The sequence below is a fragment of the Dipodomys ordii genome, unplaced genomic scaffold (assembly GCF_000151885.1).
Source record: "Dipodomys ordii isolate 6190 unplaced genomic scaffold, Dord_2.0 Scaffold65, whole genome shotgun sequence".
NCBI classification, from domain to species: Eukaryota; Metazoa; Chordata; class Mammalia; order Rodentia; family Heteromyidae; genus Dipodomys; species Dipodomys ordii.
In genome coordinates, this window is record NW_012267281.1 from 6,423,442 (window position 1) to 6,447,752 (window position 24,311).

Consider the following 24,311-nt stretch of genomic DNA (forward strand, 5'->3'; position numbering starts at 1 on the left):
CTTCCTTCCTTCCTTCCTTCCTTTCTTTCTTTCTTTCTTTCTTTCTTTCTTTCTTTCTTTCTTTCTTTCTTTCTTTCTTTCTTTCTTTCTTTCTTTCGTCAGTCATGGGACCTGAACTCTGGGACTGGGCTCTGTCCCTCAGCTCTTCAGCTCAAGGCTAGAGCTCTACTTGAGCCACAGCGTCACTTCTGGCTTTTTCTGCTTATGTGGTGCTGAAGAATTGAACCCAGGGCCTTGTGCATGCAAGGCAAGGATTCTACCAGTGAGCCACATTCACAACCCTGTACCTGGCTTTTAAACTTCTATATCCTAATTTGTTATGTAGCCTACATTTGTACAATATTTATTGCATGATAGAGTATGAAAAATGTAAATAGTAAAAGAGTTTATTGATACTATTCATATTTCATAAAAATTAGACTTTGGGATTTGGTGTAAATAGGGATAATATGGAAACATAAGAAGAGCAGTTGCATTCCATATCTGAGTACATACTTGAAAGGCTTGAAAGCAAAGATACAAATACTTATATAAAATGTTCATAGCAGCATTAGTCACAGTAGCCAAAAGATGGAAGCCACCATCCATAGATGAATGATAAAATGTATTTTTGTATTTGTTATTTGATATTAACATGTAACCAGATATTATTCAGCTTTTAAAGGGAAGAAAGTCCTGTCATGTCACAACATGGATAAATCTTGAGGATATTATGCTGGGTGAAGACAGTTATTAAAGTATACTTAACATTAATAAAATAATCAGATTCATAGAAATTGAAAACAAAATGCTGGTTGACATCAGGTCAGGCCAGGGAGTACAGTACATAGAGATTCACTTTGAGAAGATAAGAATGTGTTGTAGGTGGATGGGCCTGATGGCTATAGGTGGTGTTTCTTCAGCATTATTGTGTGAACAACAAAATCTCAAGTGAAAGATGGAAATGGAGAGCAAGCATTATTTATAATGAATATCCTAGAAATTTTCCCTTCGGAAATGTCTTCATAGTGCAGAATCATGGAAGGTTCTCAGCATTGTGGAGGAAATGTGGTTACTCCATTTCCCTTTCAATAACATCCTGATTTTTATTTTTCCTCTGGTTCTTACCCTTTTCTACTTACATGAGACTGATAACAATCTACAAACCACTGACCTGGAGAGGAAACCAAGCCCCGCTACTTACAAAGGCCTGGAAGTCCCTGATCTCATTTCCCATCTGTCCTATTGAAAAAAAAAATATATTTTTATAATGTTTTGTCTTTTCTTTTTTATATATACTGCCAAAAAACCCTCATTTAATACTTTGTTGGAAAAGTGCTATTTTAATAAATTCCTCGAAATTTTTGTCAGTTAGAATTCAGTGGCTATAAACATTGTGGTTTCTGGGATATTAGTTCCTGTCTGTAATTGGACCTACCTAAAAAAATCTGAACAATAAATATTTCTAAACTGACATTAGCCAAACCTTTAGGAGATGGGAATTTTTGTTCTAATTCAATGCTTTTTACAGAAAAATGACAGGTAATTTTTTTATTACTAAACAGAAAAGTTTATTTTTTCAGCTAGTACTGACCAGCTGAGTTGGAGTATATTTATTTATTTCTATTAATACTTACACTTGTACAAAGGGCTCTGCTTTCTAATTTGCTTGGAACAGTAAGTGTAAGACAAGTTCTTTGGTTTCAAATTGCTCAAAAGTTAGGAAAGCATGTGCTAATGTTAATAGTGATGAGCAAGGGATTTAAGTTAAGTTCCAGTGTCATGAGAAAAATCAGTCCTATGGCAGTCTGTTCTGGTAATATGAGTTTGAGAGCTCAGTGGGTTTTCTGGGAGCTCACAGCCTAGAAATTCCCAAGTTCAGCTTAAGAGAAAAGGAAGAGGTGAATTCACACACTGAAATTGACAGCCATGATCTTGTGTGAGGTGTTATTCTGGGCACGAGAGAAGCAAAGATGAGTAGTAGCTAACCATATTCTTAACTCCAATGGGCTGTGCAGAAGTGTCTTTTAGTTATCATGGAGATCGTGTGTGATCATGTAGGTCAGTGTGAGCAGCTCCATGGCCAGGATGTTTGGGAATAAGAAATACTTCATGTTCCTCAGGGTGGAGGAAGCAGAGGAACAGTCCTGAAAGTCTGTTAAGTTGTTCAAGAAAGATCTTCAGTTGTATTGAGGATATTGCACTTTATTCTGTCAGCAGTGGGAAGTCCTTGAAGGATTTCAGCTGAGATCTAATGCTCAGATAAGGAGTTTCCGGAAGGTGACTGGCAACCTCTTAGGAGAACCATTACAGGAGAATAGGGCCACAGCCTTTAGGGTACCACACTGTGGTTTATAGGAGAGTGCCCTAAACTAGTTCATTGCACTGCATACTTTGGAGAAAGTCATTGACATCACATAAGGCAAAAGGTGACAAAAATTTAAAAGATGGGGCTGAGTGCTGGTGGCTCAAGCCTGTAATCCTAGCTATTTAGGAGGCTAAGATCTGAGGATCATGGTTCAAAGCCAGCCCAGGCAGAAAAGTCCATGAGACTCTTATCTCCAATTACACCAGAAAACCAGAAGTGGAAGTGACACTGTGGCTCAAGTGGTAGAGCGCTTGCCTTGAGCTAAAGAGCTCAGGGATAGTGCCTAGGCCCAGAGTTCAAGCCCCACAACTGACAACAAACAAACCTTAAAGATGAAAACTTGGGGACCAAGCAAGTGCTAGAAGAAAGGAACTGTTACGGAGACAGCCTTTGTCCCAAGAAAGTGGGTGTGTGGAATCTGTCAGGTGATAGCAGACTCTGAAAATCCTTGAGAAATGTACTTTCCTCTGCCCATAACAAGTCCCATTCTTTCTAATGCAGTTTTGAAGTGTTCCTTGGAGTTTGGAGTAAATTCCTCCAGAAACCTAAATGGAGTTCCTTCTCCATGTTTTGCTCATTTTCCTAGTTATTTGTAAGGGAAACATTGAGAAGATTTAGGAAACTGTGTCCCTAACAGACATTGTGAATCAACTGCCAAGACATGGTCTGTGAGGTGAAATGTGGGAACGCCCTGTGTGAATTTTAGTTTCCAGGAGAGCTTGGGTACTGAATCTTCTTATGAAGTAAGTCATATGCTCTGAAGCAAATATATCTGCCAGATATTTTGAAAGGCTCCATTACTTCTGTGCTTAGTAAGTTACAGCAAACTTTTCAGAGTTGTCTAATAGTACAATTTAGTAGTGCACTGAATCTAAATCCTCTGATGTACAGACCAATACCCTAAGCACAGTTTCCACCATAAGACACCATAAAGTTTGGCTTAGAACTAGACAGGAAGGGAAGGAGCTATTGGGAGCCATCCATGTAATAGGGAGTAGTTTGAAGTTGATGCTAACTTTTAAACATTGATATGGATGTTATATCCCTTTGGCCTGGCCAGACACAGTAAAAATTTAAGTGAGGACTTATCATTTAGTGAACAAGATGGGTCAAGCAAGGCATAGCAGCATGACAAGGCCATTCTTTCCTGGACCTCCTGAGCTGTGTCCACTTCTCTCTCCTCCTGTAACTACCAGTGCCCACTGAGACTTGCCCTTTCCCCTTCAGATGAAAATATGGTTTCTCTGTGAAATGCATAAAATAAATGCTCAGAGGTTTGAAGGGATACTAAGTAAATGAAAAACGCACACACACACACATACACAATTAAACACAAATATGGCGCCAGGCACTAGTGGCTCACACCTGTAATCCTATCTACTCAAGAGGCTAAGATCGGAAGATCAGGGTTCAAAGTCAGCAGGAAAGTCCGTAAGACTTCTGTGTGAGATTCTTAGCTCTAAGTAACCACCAAAAAGCCAACAGTGGAGGTGTGGCTGAAATGATAGTGCCAGCTTTGAGTGAAAGGGCAAAAGGATAATGCACAGCTCCTGATTTCAGTCCCTAGTACCAACACACACACACACACACACACACACACACACACACACACACACACGATACCTTTTATGAAATTGCAGATTGGGGAGTAATTCAATGTTCAATTAAGACAGTCCATGTTTTATCTGAAGGGTGGATTAGATTTGAGGCTCTGAGGCCTAGTGGGCCCTCTTTCTGACTCCAGGCTGTTCTGATTCCTAAGGGATAGACTTCTGAGGTAAGATCTAGGTTCTAAGAAACCTCCCTTTCACACTGTCCATGGCTGCAGTCCTGTTCTATTACTTGCTCTTAAGAAGGACCTTCCTTCTGACTCTGACTCAGCTCAGGGCCCTGAGCTGAGCTCAGCCCCCTGGGTTGTCTGCCTAGCATGCTCCCATCTCTTCCTAAACCAAAACCACACTTCCCCTCTGGGCTCTCCTTGATGTCTGCTTTTCTGTCTGAGGGAAGACACTCCCAGCTTAGTTCGTTAAAACTGAGAGGAGACTCTGTTACCACTGTGCAGCTGGCTCAGGTTGCAGCCCACCCACTTCTCTGGGATATTTGTCTTTAGTTCATTGTTCTTCAGTCTCAGGGGGAAGGGTGGGCCTTTTGTTTCAAGCTTTTAATTAACATCTTATAAAATATGATATTTTAACTACACAGAGAATATGAATACTTCCCACCAGGAATTAAGAAAGTTATGTTTTTATAATTCAAAGCTCATTATAAAATGATTAATACAAAACCAATGCTATGTGAGTTGAGAGAGTTAGAAAAATAAAAGAATGATACAAAAGCATTCCTTTCTTAGTATTCTTATATTTACTTAAATCTATATAGTGAATCTTTCCTACAATTTCCAACAATTCCTTTCACAGAGGAAAATAAATAGGGTAATATAAGTCAAAGCAAATACAAGCCCAACTTTTCTCTTTTTCTGGATGACTTTATGTTTTGATTTCTCAAAAGCAATTACTAAGACTTAAATAACCATTTCAGAGGGATGAGACTTACAACCTCATGTTCACAGAACAGGACAATTTTTAAACCACAAAGGAAACCTGGAGATCCTAGAGTACTGTTTTATGGATGTGGAAAGTTCAAGCTTTCCCCAAGATTACACAGCTAATGAGAGGCAGAGCTCAGATGAGACTCAGGTTTCCTGGCTCTCCATTCAAAACTCTTCGCAATGTTCCTTCTCAAATTCTTCCATAGGACATATAATGAACTGATTGGCTTCACATTTCTTATGGTTGGAAACATGAGCTCCTCAGTATTCCCCATTTCAGGAGGGTCAAAGTCACATACGGAAGAACTCAGGAATTAAATGAATAGAGGAAAGACTCCAAATTGAAGCTGAAGAAACAGAGCTTAAGCAGACCATAAAGGCAGAGCAGTAGGGAGAAGTGGGAGGTAGGGATCTGCCTGGATTCCTAGCCCAGGGACAGCTCAGGTGAGGAAGCTGGCACCTCACGTGTGCCCCCTCCATGGCCCACGCCCTGACCTCCTGGCTGAAGCAGCTCCATACTTGCCACCATAGTGACCACAGTGCTTAGAAGGAGTCTTTTTAATCAAGAGAAAAAACTTTCTTAAAGTAAAAAGGGTCTTTTTTGAAATTTGCAATTTCAAATTATACTTGGAAATAGTGGTAAGTTTTGCTTTTCCAATTTGTATCTGGGGGCAATGCTTTTTTACTTTATTACATTAAAAAAGTGGTAATACTTAGTAAGTTTACTGCATAACATATAATTTGTCTCTTTTCTCTTATATACTGAGCTTAATGGTGATAATGGAATCCATAAAACATCAAACACTCAAAAAATAAAAAAAGTGTCATCAAGACTGGCCTGGATTCTTATGTGTTCTCATATTTGGGAGAGCACATTGGCCCTTTTTCTTCCCTTTTAGTCATTTCTGTGATTTTATGGATGACTCTGAAGATTCCTGCCTATTCTTACTCAATGTAACTAATGTCATCATTGTTTCACCTAGTAATAATAGTACCAACTAAAAAGTATTTATTAAAGCATCTAGAAGCTGTGTTGTATACTTTGGGATTTCTCAGTGTTGTTTGCAGTATAAGCAATCTTTAGATTTAATCTTCCAATGCCTGTTATACTTATAGTGTGAAATATTTTTGCCCTATCCCTTTCAGAGTTAATGCTTTCTTGGTGCAATAGAAATACAGTTGGCCTCCCATTTCCTTGGGTTCTGCATCTGCAGACTAAAAGCAACCACTGGTTGGAAATATTTGGAAAAAATTGTGCTGAACATATACACATTTTCCTTTGTCATTATCCACTAAAAGTAGAATATAGCAACATAGCACTTACGTTGAATTATGTATAGGTTAATGTAGAGGTGGTTGAAAAATACAGGAGGATGTGGATAGGCTGTGTAAATACTCATCACTTTCCTATAAAGGAGACAAATATTGTTGGATTTTGGTTTCTGTGGGAGGGCCTGGAACCAATTCCCCACAGTTGCTGTGGGATGACTAGAATGTATTTCTGAACAGAAATAGGGTTGATCTTCTTTGAATGCCTGCCTTGATGTTGATTTATGTAAAAGAGATACAAGTCCCTTTTAGCAGTGTCTTTAACTGTTAGAAAAGCAGAAAGGAGCTGTGCACGGTGGCTCACACCTATAATCCTTGCTATGCAAGAGGCAGAAATTGGGAGGATTACAGTTCGAGGCCAGCCTGAGTAAAAAGTTCATGAGACCCTATTTCATCCAACAAAAAGCAGGGTGCTCTGGCCCCTGTCATTCCAGCCACATAGAAAGCATAAATAGGAGACCCACAGTCCAGACAAGCCCACGCATAACCCCTATCTTAAAAATAACAAACAAAAGTGTTAGATTGTCATGCTGGTGGTAGAGTGCCTCCCTAGCATAGAAAATATTTTGAGTTATAGAATTTAATAGATTTTTTCCCCCTTGGGGCAGGTTCTAGGGCTTGAACTCAAGGCTTGGGCACTGTTCGTGAGCTTTTGTTCTCAAGGCTGGCACTATACCTCTTTGAGCCACAGCTTCATTTCCAGCTTTTTGATAGTCAATTGGAGATAAGAAACCTATGTAGAGGTTCAATAAATGAATAATTCACCTACAAAGACCTTAGAGATCAGTTACTTACGTCCTTTTCAATAAGGGAATCAAGGCTTTATACTTTCTTTCAAAGATGGACATAGTACAAGAAAAGAATACATATAGATGTAGCAGGTACATACAGCACAGAGAAAAGAGGCAGGAAACAAAATCAAATTATACACAAAGGGCTAGGATGTAGCTCAGTGGCAAAGCACTTGCCTAGCAAGTGCAATGTCCTGGGTTCGATCCTCAGTACTAAAAAAAGAAAAGACAAAAAAAATACAGTTAAAAAAAACCCAGACAACAACAAAAAAATTATAGACAAAGTGCATGTCCTTTAAATTCTTTACTGAGGCTCAAATGGGGAGATTATCACAGGTTTTCCCCAAAGCAGGTTCCATAGTCAAGGGAAAAAATGTAGAAAACCCTTTCTGAAACCCAAATCATAGTTACTATATTTCATAGTTACAATGTTCAATGCTTACAATAAGTAAGCATAAAACAAGAATAGCTCTGAAATTTGTAAGAAAAGATGAAGCATTTATTGTTTGTAGCTTGATTTAACAGTTGTTGATTTAGGACTTTTTTGTGGTAGTTATGCATGTTCTTAGGCACTGGAATATGGCAATGAACAAGAATAGATAAAATTAAGGGATGGTAATGATGGTTGCACAACTATGTGAATATACTTAATACCACTGAGCTCTTAAGTATACAGTCTACACTTACAAGTGCTAAGTGGTATATAATAACCAAAAAAAATGTCCTAGATCAAGCACTTGGGGTGTTAGGAACCTCCACCCTGGCTTAGTGGATGGGGGCCCCTGATCTAGAAGAAATGGGATGCTAATTCCCCCACCCTTTGGAACTTCAGGATGCCAGTACAGTCTGTTATATATGACCCATGAAAGCAGCTGTACCCACCTGCTGGTAGGAATTGGAGGGACTGTGTGGGTGCCAGACCGGCCTCGGGGTACTTAACTTGCAGGGATGCCTGGCCTTCATCTTAACCAATCTCACTCTACTGTATTTGTCCATAGACAGCTATTCTGAGGCGGCAGGGTCGATGCATATGCTCCACGGTTCCTGCAAATGCACAAGATGAAGCACAGAGCTTATTTGTTACAGAGGTAAGGCATTTTTCCATATGAACTTCCATTTTTAAGTATTTTTTAAACTCCCTTTTCTTTATATTTTAGAAGTTTTTTTTCTAGACAGTATCAGAAAGCTTATTTATATTGATGGGAGTTAAAATAGAATACTTGAAGTTTTCAGTCTAAAATGAACAAAAATATTCACAGAGTTTGTGATTATAACATATTATTTCCATAAAATTTTAGATTGTAGACATAAAATAAGATGTAATTTGTAAATCACTGGATTTCTCTGTTGAAAGGTATGTCATTGATAGAATTTCGATGGTGTTAGGTATTTTATTTTGCAAACCTGGGGTTTGAACTCAGGGCCTCTTAATCAGTCAGCTTGCTTGCGCAGCTTGTGTTCTAGTACTTGAGCTACACCTCTAGCCCTGCTTTTTTGCTTGTTATTTTAGAGACGGAGTATTTTTTGTCGGTCATGGGGTTTGAACTCTGGGCCTGGGTACTGTTTCTGTGCTCTTCAGCTCAAGGCGAGCACTCTACCGCTTGAGCCACAGAGCCATTTTTGGTTTTCTAGTGGTTTTATTGGAGCTAACAGTCTCACGGACTTTTCTACCCACGCTGGCTTTGAACTGCTATTCTCAGATCTTAGGCTCCTGAGTAGCTAGGATTACAGGCGTGAGCCACCGGCACCCAGCTAGAGATGGAGACTTATGGATTTTTTTTTTTTTTGGCCTGGTTTGTCTTTGAGTGTGGTCTTTTGTGTCTCAGCCTCCTGAGTAGCTAAGATTATAGGCCTGACCCACTGGTGTCCAACATTGATATAGTTTTTAATGGTTGATTCTTCCATACATTTATGCATTCATCTACAGGTTTATGTTTTCAAGAATAATGTGCTATTTGTAAGATATCACATGGGTAATAACCCAAACCTGACTGTTCCTGATCAAAGTATAATAATCATACTTATATTTGAGCATACATATAGTACCTTGCTACCTACAACACAGAAATGACTGCAGTTTAGGTTGCCAGCCACCTAACCCCTTGCACTGGGGCATATGTTTCTTCCTCTAGCTATTTTAGGTAGGAAAAACTAATTTGATCCTTAAAATTTGTTTCTTGAACTGCTTATTTGTTTAAAACTAGCTTTTGTGTCCAGTTTTTCTAATTGATGTTTAGATGAGAAAGAAGTGCATTAAGAAAATTTCCCACTGTAAAGTAGCTATGCTTTTCATAAGTGAATACCAGTTCAAATAATAGTTTCCTTGAGACATAGGTATTTGAGAATTTTTAAATGTTCTCTCATCCTGAAAAAGTAATTAACTTTCTGTCTTATTGCCATTACTTCTATGTTAGTAGAATTAATTCTAGGCAAACATAGCCAGATATGTTTATGAAGGACTAAATTTTTATTTAAAAGCTAGAGATAGGCAAACTATGACTGCAAGCAAAATTTGACCTTCAGCCTATTTTTGTCAATGAAGTTTTGTTGTAACAGCCATGCCCATTTGTTTACCTATTGCCTATGGCTGCAGTCATAATACAACTGAGTTGCCACAGAAATGATATAACCCACAAAGATGAAAATATTTACCATCTGGCCCTTTGCAGAAAATTTGTTGACCTCTGCCTCAAAATATGCACCAAAATTCTTACTCAGTCCTCCTAACTGATTTTAAAAGTCTGGTTTTTAAGGGATAATTCCCAATTAGTTCTTATATCACTGCAGGTTGAGCAATCACAGATTTCATCCTGTGCTGTTAGAGCCAACATAACTAAACCCTTTTGGGACTCTTCCACTTGGGTGGAGTGCAACATCACTTCCTGTCTGTACTCTTGTCCACAGGAGATGATCCAATGGCTTAATAAAAAAAAAGTTTTCAAAAGATTCCATAAACGTTTCAGTTTAATTTCAAAATATTGTTGAAGATTAATCATATAATCAGTCTTATTCCTGCATTTTGGGAATACATTCTCTGGATTGTATTTCTGATGGAACCTATTGTCTCCTAGATGTTATATAGCTCCAGAGGGATAGGAATGGTTGCTTTTTGTGTAGCTCTTAGAATTTAGTCAGTGCCTGCCATGTAGGCAGTTAACAAGGGTTGTTGAGTAAATCTGTAGGTACTTAACCTGCTTAATTATTTTGCAATTCCTCATACTTTTAAATATTTACACATTGTAATTATCTTTCTCATTTTGCGTAAGATACCAAAAATCTGGATACTTAAATGTTCTGTTCATAAATGTTCGTGATATATAAGTTTATGCTTATGTCCTTAGTTTTAAATTGAGCAGGTACATTCTATACTTCAGAATAGGTTTTTTTATTTACTTTATTGCTATTATAAAGGTGATGGACAGAGGGATTAAGATTACATGAGTCAGATAATGAATACATTTCCTTTCATACAATGTCTTCCCTTCACTCACTCCAAGTCCCTCCTTCCCTTCTCCAACCATGAGTTGTATGTCACTTTTTTTTTACTTTTTTTTTTATTGTGAAAATACTGTACAGAGGGGTTACAATTACATGGGCAAGATAATGAGTACATTTCTTATCAAGCATTGTAGCCTCCTCTTTGTTTCCCCTTCCCATCCCTTCCTATCCTCCCCTCAGCCCCCCTCAATCCTCCCCGTCCCCCCCCACCAAATTTGTAAAGTTTGTTTTCGACATAATGACTTGTATATCTCATTGTTGCAATGGTTCCACCTGTATCCCTATTTAAACAATTTGTTTTCCCCTTCCCCTCCACAAATTATATCGACATCAAATATAGTGAAAGCAGGGGTTATACTGTGGGGGAGGGACTGTATGTCACTTTTATCAGTGTCCAGTGAGTGCCACTGCTACACTTTTTCATCCTTTTTCCTTTGAATTCTATGCCTCCCTCTCACCCTCTTGAAAATATGTACATGTGATTATGCCATACATAATAAGACGGAATAATCAAAAAATTAAAATTAAAGAGAGATCTCTTGTTTCCATATCTTGGAGTTCATTTTGACACAAGATAGTTTTAATATACTTCAAAAAACCATGGAAGAACCACGGCTAGATCAATAGAATAGGAACCTGTCAGGCTTGTCTAAGCTATCACTGTGGGCTTTAGTACAAAATTCAAAACTGCAGATAATTTTGATTAATAGTCCATGCTTTGTAATTTCAAATATAGATAGCTGATATACTAGAAGTGAAGATTCTGGGAGAAACAGCATTTACAGGGGTAACATACTATTTTAAAATGGTTATAACTACATTAAAAAAAAGTGAAATATTTGTTAGTTCCCATATCTGACTCTGCTCTTAGACTTTCTCGGCTTTTTTTCCATCTCTCAGAATAACTCTTTTAAATGAAATGCTTATTGTAGAATAGGCACAAAGCAAGCAGTTTCTATTGGTGCTGAGATTATTTTCATGATGTGTGGTTGGAAGGGTATTTGCTGCAGATGACCTCTGGATGAAAGTTATGGTGTAAAGAAAAAGGCTGGTAATATATAAACAATGACTTAGCTCATGGTGTTAGTTATAGCAACTTGAATAAACTAGTTACTACATAAATGCATTTAACTTACCTATGTTTTTATTTCTTTATAATTTTTTACAACATCCAATTTTGCATATGTATACTTAAAAGCTAACTATAGAATATTTGAACCAAGCTGATATTAACTAAAAATCTTTGCTTACTGAATCTGACTCATTCATGTATAAAAATATAGTAAATGTAGATTTATAATGTTAAGAGTCTCCAAAGTACTAGATGGATCCTATTGGGTAGATGAATAAAAGACACCATGCCTGTATTTTTACTCTAGTCTCAATATAGTCTGTTAAGGTTACTGTCATAAAGAATCCTTCACCCCAGAGTGAGTGCTCCTTACATACATTATACATTTCTTATACACACTAACAAAAGTGAAAATGCCATGGTGACATTATGAATTGGGTCTTAAGTCTTTCCTCATAATAACCTCACTCTGTTGCTTGGGAAGGTAAGAAAATCAAGGCAGATATGACAGGATTAACTAGCAGAGATACTTCTCATATGTGCAAAATACCATTAGGATGTGTTTAGGTTTCCACTTTCTATTCACCTTCTAGTCCTAGTGGAAGACATATACTACTTCAGAACCCAGTGCTTTTAAGTCACATACAGTACTTTGTTATCGTAGCTGTTAGGTGAAGTTTGTCTCCTTGTAAAATCTCCTCTCAGCTCTGTTAAAGAAGATTATTTTAAGTTATATTTCTCTCCAAGGGTAGTGTTCAAAGTCTTAAGCTTCACAGGAGGTGAATTTCTGGTGGTGGAATTTCTGGAATTAGCTGGTCAATAGAAAAGCTATATATGTATATAAAAATGTTTGTGCCTTGTCAAACCTTGCTGAATATTCTCCAGAAGTCATTACTTCTCATTATGTTTACCACTTTATTTTTCAAATCCCTCCCTCCTCAAATAGTGCATCAAAACCTACAACTCTGATTGGCATCTTGTGACCTATAAATATGAAGATTACTCAGGAGAGTTTCGACAGCTTCCAAAGTGAGTAGTAGACCGTCAGACTACACAAGGTGGGGCTGGCCACTTGGGGAAAAGTCTGCATTACAGTGTTCACAGAAGTATGTAACCCTGGTGGCTTGTGTGTACGTGATGTAGCGCGCACGCGTGTGTGTGTGTGTAAAAGAAAATGTTAAAATGTTCTTTACCCTCCCTTCCACTTCAGTTCTGTGGCTTCAATTCAAGATTTCCTGCTTTCTAGTCACATGCTTTTACTAGAATCATTCCTCCAATTCTTTTGCTTTTAGTGTTTTTTCAGATTGTCTTAGGATTTAGGCTGCTCTTGGTCTGTGATCCTCCTACCTTTGCCTAACAAGTAACTGGGATTACAGGCATGAGACACCATGCCTAATTTGTTTTCTGAGATAACCTCCAGATGACTTTTTTTTTCCCCCCCAAACCAGCCTGTACCACAATCATCTCATCTCTGCTTTCCAAGTGGCTGGGGTTTGGGGCATGGGCCATTCCACCTGGTACTATTTCTTCTTAAAGAGTATTTTGAAGAAGAAACTTATAAAATGAATATTCTATATCAAATAAATTCTGTTTTATGAAAGTTAAGTGTGGCTGAGTGTTGGTGACACATGCCTGTCATCCTAATACTCCTTGCTAACATTCTTTTCTCCAGATGAGTAAGCTCTTTAATCTTATTGAGATGAGAGGATTGTAGTTCATAGCCAGCCTAGGCAGGAAAGTCTATGAGATTCTTATCTTCAATTAACCACCAAAAAACCAGAAGTAGAGCTATGGCTATGGCTAAAGTTGTAGAGCACTAGCCTTGAACACAGAAGCTCAGGGATAACACCCAGGCCTTGAGTTCAAGCCTTAGGACAGGCACATACACATAAAAAAAAGTTAATTATGTAACAACTATTTTCCCAGATAATTTTTTACCTCTTTTGAAGTATTAATTCAGTTTAGAGATACTAAAAGCGATTATGTTTAGATAGATTAGTGGTATAGTAAAACAACAGGAGTAAGTCTTGCTTTATGAGGCTGTTATAAAACAGTATATTCCCTAATGATATGGTTGGCAAGTTAAGTATAAGTTAACTGTGTAGCTCCAGAATGATATGATTGGCAAATTAAATTATAGTTATAATAATTGAAAGAAATGGTGATAGAATTGTGTGTGTGTGCATGCACACACATGTGCATATGCATGTGTGTGGTGCTGGGCATTAGACCCAGAATCTTACATTTGCTAGACAAGTATTGAAATACAAGCCCACAGGCCCAATTATATTTTTAAATGAACAAGTATCAGTGAAAATCTAACTTGTGACCCAGACAATATATTTTTCCTGTGTTTGTTACATCTGTGGGTTTGAACTTTTTATATTTGTTCTCAGTGAACCTAGCTGTTTATTTTTCATATTTGTGTGGCTCAACCACTCCTTAAGAGTGTTCAGCCAATTTCCTGATTGCCTTTTTTAGCCCTCAGGGAAGAACACTCCCTGCTAGCATTATTTTCTCCAGATGGGTAGACTCTTTAGTCTTATATTTACCCAATATTCACTTGGGGATTTTTGATTAGGACCCATTTGATTGGATTAATCTATCTTCATTGATTGTCTTATTCATACTGTCTTCATGATTGAAAGGTAACAGACTATGACATACTTAGTAAAAAAATTCCTAATGTCTAATGAAAACAGATTCACAACAGTACAAATGTGGGTAAGAATAGATTCTGTATTCTACCTGGCTTAACTTTGCCTCCTGGGAACTTAACTTTCTTGGCCTATTGAGTGGTCTTAACCATAGTCTACCATCTGCAGGGTTAAATGAGTTGATGCAGGTAAGTACACAGCATGAGCCTACAAAGCAAAAACCCTTTAAGAAAGGCTGCTGTTACCAAGCTATTACTATTGTTACCACCACCATTAACCAACTCTAACACAGTGACCTCATACTCCATTTTCTTATCATAGTTTTGTATTAAAAGTTATCCTGTCAAGTTGCTATTTGTTAATACTGAATCCACTTTCCTATTCTTTTTTCTTTAATTTTCTTTTTTTGCAGGGGGTTGGGGGAGGATGGTCCTGAGGCTTGAATTCAGGGTTGGTTGTTGTCCTGAGCATTTCTGCTGAAGGCTAGCTCTCTACCACCTGGAGCCACAGTTCCACTTCCAGCTTTTTTGGTAGTTAATTAGACCTAAGAATCACACAGACTGTCCTGCCTGGGCTGGCTTCATACTGTAATCTTCAGATCTCAACCTCTTGAGTAGATAGGAGGATTCTAGGCTTGAGCCACCAGTGCCCAGACGCTTTCCTATTCTTAATATACCTACTAATTCCCAGAAATCTTCTTTTCCACATAACATCCCAGAGCTTTCTTTTTTTTTATTGTGAAAATACTGTACAGAGGGATTAGAGCTTTCTGACTCAAGTTTCTTAGTATACCCCTTCAAAATCAGTGTCCCACATTATAATTCCTTATCAGAGTTAACTAAGATCTGTTTCCTCTGATGGAGGAATAAATGTAGACTCTATTGATTAGGTGATTATAAAACATGTTTCTTTTCTTGTTTTTAAAGCAAAGTGGCCAAGTTGGATAAGCTTCCAGTTCATGTCTATGAAGTTGATGAGGAGGCTGACAAAGATGAGGTAGGATGCATACTCTATTGTTTTTCTTCTCACTTTAAACATTGGTTTTAGGACTTTGAAGATTACTCAGAACATTATCAGCCTTTAACCAAAACAGGAATTGTAATGTTTCATGAAGCAGAGGAAGATTTTTTTTAAGTGTATTTTTGGCTTGATTGACATAAGGTTTCTGTTTCAACTTGACTGCTTAGCATCTCATGTTCTTTGCTTTGTGTTTATTTGTTCTGAGATCATTTTCAAAGACCTGGATACAATTTGACTGCAGTGTTAAAAAAAAAATACATTAAAATTACTTAGGCCTCCCAAGAAGATTGTATTGTCAGCCAATAGATTTAAAATGACTGATTCTTCAATGATTGCTTTTTGTGAAATTTGACTGTAACATGCTCATTTCCTTACTTGTGGAGAGAAAAGATTATGGTCAGACAAGTATATAAGGGGAATTAATAATACATTAAGATGAGTTTGTTCACTGAGTTGGTGAACCTAATAAACAGACACTGCTACCTATTATAGCAGTTTTCTTTCTGCTGAATAATGGTTGAATTACTGTTAGTTTACATTTTTTCCTTCTTATTTAGTTGTAAACTTTAATAATAACCAATGTTACAAACCATTTTAGAAATCACTTTAAAAATAATTCTGAGAAAAGTAAATTGGGTCATTCAAAATGAAAAGACAAGCCATGTGCCAGTGGCTCACGCCTGTAATCCTAGCTACTCAGGTGGCTGAGATCTGAGCATCACAGTTCAGAGCCAGCCCAGGCAGGAAAGTCCATCAGACTCATCTCCAATAAACCACTAGAAAACCTGAATGGTGCTCTGGCTCAAGTGGTAGAGGCACTTACCATGAGCTGAAGAGCGCAAGGACAACGCCCAAGCACATAGTTCAAGCCCCACGACCCACCAAAAAGAAAAGAAAAGAAAGAAAAGGCATTAAGAACTTGGTTTTATGACTTCATTAGTAGGGAAAGGAGGAATAGTCAAAATTACAAACATAAAAACACTCACCAGTCTATAAAGGCACTGACAAAGAAATTATTTTTGTTCCCGTAATAACAACAAACTCATAATTATTGATATTAAGGTAATACAAAACAAAACTTAGGATGGGCATTTTTGCAGTTATTTATTTAATTATATTAGGATGGGCATTTTCCATTTCCTTATTTATAAGGAAAAGATTTGCCAGGTTATGTGAATGTCTTTCTCTCTGTTTATGGTTCATGATTCATACAAATGTATGCTTAATTTTTTTTAGTAACACCCAGCAGCTCAGTGTCCACCTCATTAAACCTAGCTTTCACTGCATGTGTATAGTCTGAGCTTGAGGAGTCACTTTACTTTGTTCTCTAGCTATTACTTTTCATGTCCTCAATCCTTTTCTTTCTCTGTTTCTGTTAGCATTGTCACCTTACTTTCCTTCTATTTTTTCCATCATTTCTGTATTGCCTCTTAATTTCCTTTTTTTCCTCTTCTCATGTTTCTCTGAACCAAGTTTCTGGGAAGTTTTCCAAGAATTTACTTTTGTCATCCTACTAAAGGGAGTATAATTTGAAAACAATATTTCATTAAACCCGGCGAGACCTTATGACTGAGTGGTCAAGTGTGGTATATACTTTCTGTGGCCCATTGAACACTTAAAAATATAATTTTGGACTGGAGCTAACTTTGCCTTTAATGGAGTAGGGTTTTTTTCTTTTTTTTTTTTTGAGTAGGGTTTTCATAAATGTAGGTGTATCTTTAATGCTAAGTGGGCTTTACTATGATTTGTAGGTATTAGTCAACAATTGCCCTCAATAAAGTGATAATTGGCCAGGTTGACACAAATGGAACGCTTTTCTTATTAACCAAACTCACAGCAGATAACATAGGTCATAGTGGGAGATTGATTATGGGCTATTTTCCTTCTCTTGTAGGATGCTGCCTCCCTTGGTTCTCAGAAGGGTGGAATCACCAAGCATGGGTGGCTGTATAAAGGGAACATGAACAGTGCAATCAGTGTGACCATGAGGGTAAGGAGGCTTGTCACACAGCTTTACTCCTACATGAAGCCTTTTCTCTCTCTGTCTTGAGAATGGTGCTCAGGATGACCAGGAATGCTTTTCTTCCCCACAAAGGGAGCAGTGTTCACTCAGGTTCCTTGATGATAACCCTCCTGTTAGTACAGAACTACGAAGAGAAGCAGCTAAGTAAATCAGGAAGCTGTTTGGAAGAGAACATCAAGATGGATAATAAAGAGAAAAGAACAGTGAAAGGGAACTAAGGTGAACAGAGAAATAAAAATTAAATTAGAGGACATGCTGATGGTCATAATCAGAATGCTGGAAAAACATTCAGCATCATGAGGCAGAGAATATTCCTATTCTATGTGAGCAAGAAACCCTGAGGATTTGAGAAAATGTTTGCATCCTTCTGTGCTGTGGCCTAAATTGGAACACCTCATGCTGCTTTTGAGAGGTTTTGTATAATTTCAAATACTGTGGGTGACAAAAATGACCCACCTCCTCAGAATGGAAATGTATGCAGTTAGTCACTAGATGTGGAAGGAAGCTTCAGCAAACTCAGTTACTTGGAGCATTGACTAGGACCAGATTTGTTTTAGAATAAAAATGGACTTTGTTTTGTGTATAGTTGCAGGTTACTTGTAGAGATTGTGACTTTTTGTTTGTACATTTTTCTTAAGTCATTTAAGAGGCGGTTTTTCCACCTGATTCAACTTGGTGATGGATCCTATAATTTGAATTTTTACAAAGATGAAAAGATCTCCAAGGAACCAAAAGGATCAATATTTCTGGACTCCTGCATGGGTGTGGTCCAGGTAAGTAGGAAAAGAGTTATCATCAAGTTTTCTTGCCTGCAGTGTCTTGTTTTCCTATAACATATAAATGGGTTTATTTATTATATTAATAGATTAAGTGACAATGTTCATAGAAATATCTATACAGTAAATTAAGTTTTATTTGTCATCATTTTACAAGATGGCAGCTACATTGTAGTGAGCATGAGCATTCTGGTATTTCATTCTGTGTTTAAAACGTACCATAGAGCTGGGCATGGTGGTATGTTTCTACAATCTCAGCACTTGGGAGGCTGAGGCAGGAGGACCATGAGTTTGAGGATAGCTTAGTCTACATAGTGAGACTCTGTTTTAAAAAAATAAAATTTATCTGGATACTGGTGGCTCACACTATAATCCTAGCTTCTCAGGAGGCTGAGATCTGAGGATTAAAGTTCAAAGTCATTTCAGGCAGAAAAGTCTGTGAAACTATCTGCAATGAATCAGAAAAAAAATGTATTGAACTATAGGTGTGACTCAGTAGTAGAGCACCAGCTGTGACTGAAAAAAACTTAAGCAAGAGTGCTAAGCCCTGAGTTCAGTATTGGGGTTTGAATTCAGGCCCTTGCACTTACTAAACAGGTATTCTACCACTTAAACCACACCTCCAGCACCTTTTGCTATCATTTTTCCAATAGAATCTTAACATTTGTACCCAGGCAGGTCTAGAATCCTTGAATTTATGCTTCTTTAATAGCTAGAATGTGTGTACCACCACATCTAACTTTTTATTGGTTGAAATAGGGTTTTATGATCTTTTTGCCTGAGTTGTCCTCTAACCACAATCCTCCTGATCTCATCCTCTTTAGTAACTAGGATTATAGACAAAAGCCTCTAGTTTTTAACAAAAAATAAATTCAAAAAAATTTAAAAAATACAAAGCTACTAAACCAAAAAAACCTGCCTCAGCCACTTCATTATAACGATGTGACCTTGGACAGTCTACTTAAAGTTTGTCCATCTGCAAGATTGGGCCATGCCAGTGTTTACCCACCTTTGTTAAACAAGCGAGATGATGGTACCAAATATGGTTACTGAGAATATGGATTAATTAATATTGTAATGAGCTTAGAACAGTATAGGCAAGTGGAAAACATTTAGTCATTTGTTATTTTTCTTAGTGCTATTGCATCTATAGCATATATTTAAAAATTATCTTCAATTTTACATAGTACAAAGATGTGTTATTATTGTAAAAAACTGGACCATGAAGATAAAAACTGGACAATAAGAGTTCCTCTAGATCCACTGTCCACTTCTCCCATCTCTCTCTTTCCTAGAGATCTGTTACTAGTTTGGTATGCATCTTTCCATGCAGTTTTTGAGTTGTCCTCTAAAGCCATTTGCCAGCTTCCTGTCTGTCCATCCATCTATCCATTCTCTCATCCCCATTTAGTTTTCGGGGAAGATTTAATGAAGTAGCTTACAAGAAGATGTAAAACACAAGATAGCATAAATGTAAAGAGGGAGCAAAAACTGAAGATGAGTAAGGAGATGGGATAAGGCTGAAATAAAGTAGAATAGGAAAACAAACATTGCTTGAAATGTCTAAAGCCAGCTTTGAGTAAGGCCACTTACTGGACTGTCCACTTACAAACAAGATGTGTTCTTTTTCATAATACACAGTACATACAAATTTACACAGTCCAATTAGTCAGAAGCTGCCCAAGTAACCATAGAATGAAGACCATTCAGGCATTTCTTTTAGAAGTCCTCAGACAGAGGGCTATGTGACTAATGAACAGTCTCCCTGACAATGTGTCCCAATGGATGTGGTCACCAGTATCAAAGCACCCACCCTTAAAACTCTTCCATAGTGGTGGGTGATGGCATCGCCTGAATCTTCATTCTTCAAGGAGATTGTTTAGTGAGGCTACCATGAATGAAGTCAAGGACAACGTGCTATGGTCTTATCACAGGTGTGCTTGTTTTTCTACCTATTCAATTAAAATTAGATTGCATTTCTATCAAAAGAATGTCCTCATCCCTTGGTGTCACCCCTACCTCACTCACCTCCTGCCTAATCCCTGTCTCACTAAATTCAACTTAAATCCGAAGTTTAGGTTTTCATGTCTTAATTTTGATTTTAACTTTTTAAAAGATAGAACATAGGGGCTGGGAAGGTGGCTCAGTGGTAGAGTGCTTGCCTTGCATGCCTGAGGCCCTGGGTTTGATTCCTTAGCACCACATACATGGCACTGTGGATCAAGCGGTGAGCACTAGCCTTGAGCTGAAGAGCTGAAGGACAACATCCAGGCCCAGAGTTCAGGCCCCATGACCGACAAAAAGAAAAAAAAAAGTCTCATGAAGATAGAACATACATATACAAAACATACATGTAACAGATATATGCCTTGGTGATTTAAAAAAATTAAGAGTGGTTTTCTTTTGTCTTTATTTCATTTTGAATATTTTGGCCTGCACATTCTGGCCCCCTTGGTCTTCCTCAGTTCCAGTTAATGTATCAGCCTCATCAAAGCAGGAAAGATCCTGTTGGAATTTCCGTACCTGTGCCCTAGTACAGCTGGCAAAAAGCTGAAATGATGTGGACTTACCTCATTTATTTCTCTTCTACCAGGGATCACAGGCCAGCACCATTTGTTTGCCTGTTTCCTGTGAATAGTTTTTGTGGAGTTTTGTTTTTTTTTGAAAAAAAAATCCGTTTTGTTCAATAATTATGGCTGGAAAATAAGTCCAGATCCTGTAACTTCATCCTGGCCAGAGTGGAAGTTAGGATCAAAATCACAGCCCAGCAGCTAAATTAAGTGATAGAGAAGGCATGGTTGTAAAACAATAGGGAATACTGGAGGCTTTGACAAGCTGTAACCAAGTTGTCCTGTTCAGAAAAGTCATCTGTTTCACAGTTGTAGCTGAAACTTCAGATGATGTGACCAGCTCAGTTTGCTTAGTGTTGCAAAATCATCTGGCTCTTCAAAACAACAAGAATACAGAATTTTAGTTAAATCTTAGAATATTTTATTGGTAGCTAATGAAACCACTGTGTAGAACCTCTTCCCACAAATGGTCCAATATTTGAAAGTATATCTGAGCTCCAGATCAAGTGCAGTACCATTTCATGGTCACTGGAAATATTTTCATTTGACAGATAACCAGCATGTGGATGCTTCCTGGCTCACAGGCCAACTTCAGTTGAAAACTACCAGTGCGAATAACTGGTTATATCCAATTGTGTTCATTGTCAGTGCAAAGTCAGAGTATGAGAGGGAATTTTTACTGCCTTTGAATTAACTTCTTGTGTGGGTTTCCCTAGTAGGAGTTGCCTTTGTACTTTTGAGAGACCTTAAAGTTAACTTGTAAGCTGAATTTTCTGGCACTGAAAATTAAATATATTTGGCAACTTCATTTTTAAGAAACAAGTTCTTATTTTTGTCTTAGGAGAACATTTGTTAAATGTCTTTGACACTGTGCAGATGTTTCTAAGTGCAGCTATCCTGAGAGCTATCATCTAGTCTCTGGGGTACATTTCAAAATCTAACATTTCTGACTTCAATGAAAGTTTCTTCCTTGAATTTTTTTTTGTAGATATGGCTGATGGTATTTTTTAGTTAATGATTTGTCTGCAAAACCTCAGAAGAGTACAATAATTTTTTATCCACTTCTGTTTTGTAAACTGAGAATCAAACATGGTTTAAGAAACCTTTCACTCCCATTTCCTGTGTGGGGAACAGGAAATGATTCTGTCTATCTCTTCCTTCTTTAGTTGCACTAAAATAAATCCTTGCTAAAATGTTAAAAAATAAAAAAATAAAAAATAAAAAAAGTTGTGCTGGGCACCGGTGGCTCACGCCTGTAATCCTAGCTACTTAGGAGGCTGAGAGCTGAGGATCATGGTTCAAAGCCAGCCCAGGCAGGAAAGTCGTGAGACTCTTACCTCCAATAAACCACTAGAAAACCGGTAGTGGCACTGTGGCTCAAGCGGTAGAGCACTTGCCTTGAGCTGAAGAGCTTAGGGACAGCGCCCAGGCCCAGAGTACAAGCCCCACTACAACAGCAACAAAATTGTGATTTAAGTGTTTTTAATTATAATTTTTGGATGTGATTACAAAAAAATTAGTTGATTAGTGCTGTGAATTGAAAAAAATACCTAAACTAAAAATTTTAGACAGAGCTAAAAAGAATTACAGCTTAGAATCTTAACTCTAAAACAATTTAAAATCCTGGAAGTTAATTATACTTGTATTGCAGATGAAGAAATGAGGGCTCTGAAAGAAGTCCAAAGTTTTTTCCCAACTTGAACTTTTTTTGGGGGGGGGTTATATGTGAAGAGTGAGTGGCTGGGAGAAAGAACTCATTTCATTTTTGCTTTTGACTCCTTCTTAATTCTTTTCTTTATATATTTAAGTGAGATCTGAGGTAGCAATTACTGAGCCCACAGCAGACAGTCTATGCACAGTAGATGCTGTTGCTTTGCCAAGAACAGCACTTAACTTCATGTTTCTAAGAACTGTGCTGAAAAAAGAAATGCAGAGAGACCTTTGGAATAGGCTTTGTAATACCTGAGATCTGTGTGGGGAAGCTTACTCAGGGACTGAATAACAGCTGGAATTTTAGTGGGACGGAGGGACTCTTTCTGCCCCCCTGAGGTTGATAGGAGCTTGTAATTTCTGATCTCTCAGCAAGTTCAGGTAAGAAAGTAAAATATATTGATATATAATAGATAACTTATAAGAAGGTTATACAACATACAGCTTCATTTTTCTTAAAAAAGAAAAGAAAGTGAACTAATGGAATATGAAGTTTATGCAAGAAATTCTATTAATACAAAAACCACAGATTGTTCTAAAGTATGTAGCAATGAAAAGAAAAAATGGGAAATTTCTGTCCTTATGAAGCCTTCCAACACATTGGTAGGAAGAAACAACAACTAAAATAAATAGGCATGAGAGGTAATAGGTCAGATGAGAAACTAAAGCTATGAAGAAAATAAGGCAAGGAAGATGGACTGTGATGGGGCTCATGGGGGCGGGAGTGCAGTATCAGCAAATAAAGCAAACTAATGTATAGCAGTTCCAAATATTGTCTCTTCACCCTTTTCCCATTTCAGAACAATAAAGTCAGGCGTTTTGCTTTTGAGCTCAAAATGCAGGACAAAAGTAGTTATCTTTTGGCAGCAGACAGTGAAGTGGAAATGGAGGAATGGATCACAATTCTAAACAAGATTCTCCAGCTCAACTTTGAAGCTGCAATGCAAGAAAAGCGGAATGGAGACTCTCATGAAGGTAGGTAGGTCTAGCTTTCTCCAGGCAAGGGTACTTTATTTTTGTCAGCCTTCCCCCCTCTCTTGTGTACATAGTAAGGAGAAATACTATACAGGTCAATGAAAGGCAGGGCAGATAGCCCATCAGTAAAGATTTTAACGCATTAGAGTTTACTACTTAACCTGTTGATAAGGAAGTCATGTAATGAAAAGAACCACAGCTGTGGAAACAGGAAGATCTGGATTTGGGTCCCAACAATACCACTTGTCAACTGAGCGACCTTAGATAAACTTTTAATGTTTTCTGAGCCTCTTTGTTCACCTGCAAAATAGGAATAAAAATGATTATTGCTGGGCACTGGTGACTCATGTCTGTATTCCTAGCTACTCAGAAGGCTGAGATCTGGGGATTGTGGATTGAAGCCAGCCTCAGCAGAAAAGTCCATGAGACTTTTAGCTCCAATTAACCACCAAAAAGCTGGAAGTATAGCTGTGACTCAGCTTTGAGCATAAAAGCTCAGGAACAGAGTGCAAGCCCTGAGTTCAAGCTCTAGGACAGCCCTCAAAAAGATACTGATTGAGTGAGATAAGAAAAGTAAAAAATGTAGCTCAAGTCCCTGGTATAGATTCTACACATAATTATTAGTCATTATTGTTATTATTAATAATATCCTTTGGAGTTTTCAAGACAAAGTTAAGATGAGCAGGAGCCTCATATTAAATTGATAGAGTCTGGCTGTGTTCTTAAGAACTCATGTTGTATTTCAAGCCCTTTGGGGCTTGTGAGGCTCTGTAAAGCCATATAAGGCTCTTGAAATCATTGGGAACATGACCAGACAGTCAGCTGCCTGAAGCCTGGTAAATTTATGTTGTCTGTGAATTCTCTTCTAAATTTAAAAAAAAAAAGGACCCTTTTCAGAAAAAAGTTTCCCTACCACTGTCTTAGCTGATTTTCAAGCCTGTCTGTCCCTAGTAAAGCTAGGATATTGGTTGTTTTGGGGTTGTTTTTTTTTTGGG

The 24,311-nt window shown here is 37.7% G+C and overlaps 1 protein-coding gene across 1 annotated transcript in view; it reads left to right on the plus strand.

Annotated features, from left to right (window-relative positions):
• Dock9 (dedicator of cytokinesis 9) overlaps positions 1–24,311 on the plus strand; it is a 171,917-nt gene that overhangs the window by 23,185 nt on the left and 124,421 nt on the right. The window contains exons 4-10 of the mRNA XM_013022962.1: positions 7,848–7,903; positions 8,014–8,103; positions 12,532–12,614; positions 15,169–15,238; positions 17,157–17,252; positions 17,924–18,058; positions 23,142–23,316. Coding sequence (XP_012878416.1) covers positions 7,848–7,903; positions 8,014–8,103; positions 12,532–12,614; positions 15,169–15,238; positions 17,157–17,252; positions 17,924–18,058; positions 23,142–23,316 — 705 coding nt within the window. The remainder of the gene's footprint in view (positions 1–7,847; positions 7,904–8,013; positions 8,104–12,531; positions 12,615–15,168; positions 15,239–17,156; positions 17,253–17,923; positions 18,059–23,141; positions 23,317–24,311) is intronic.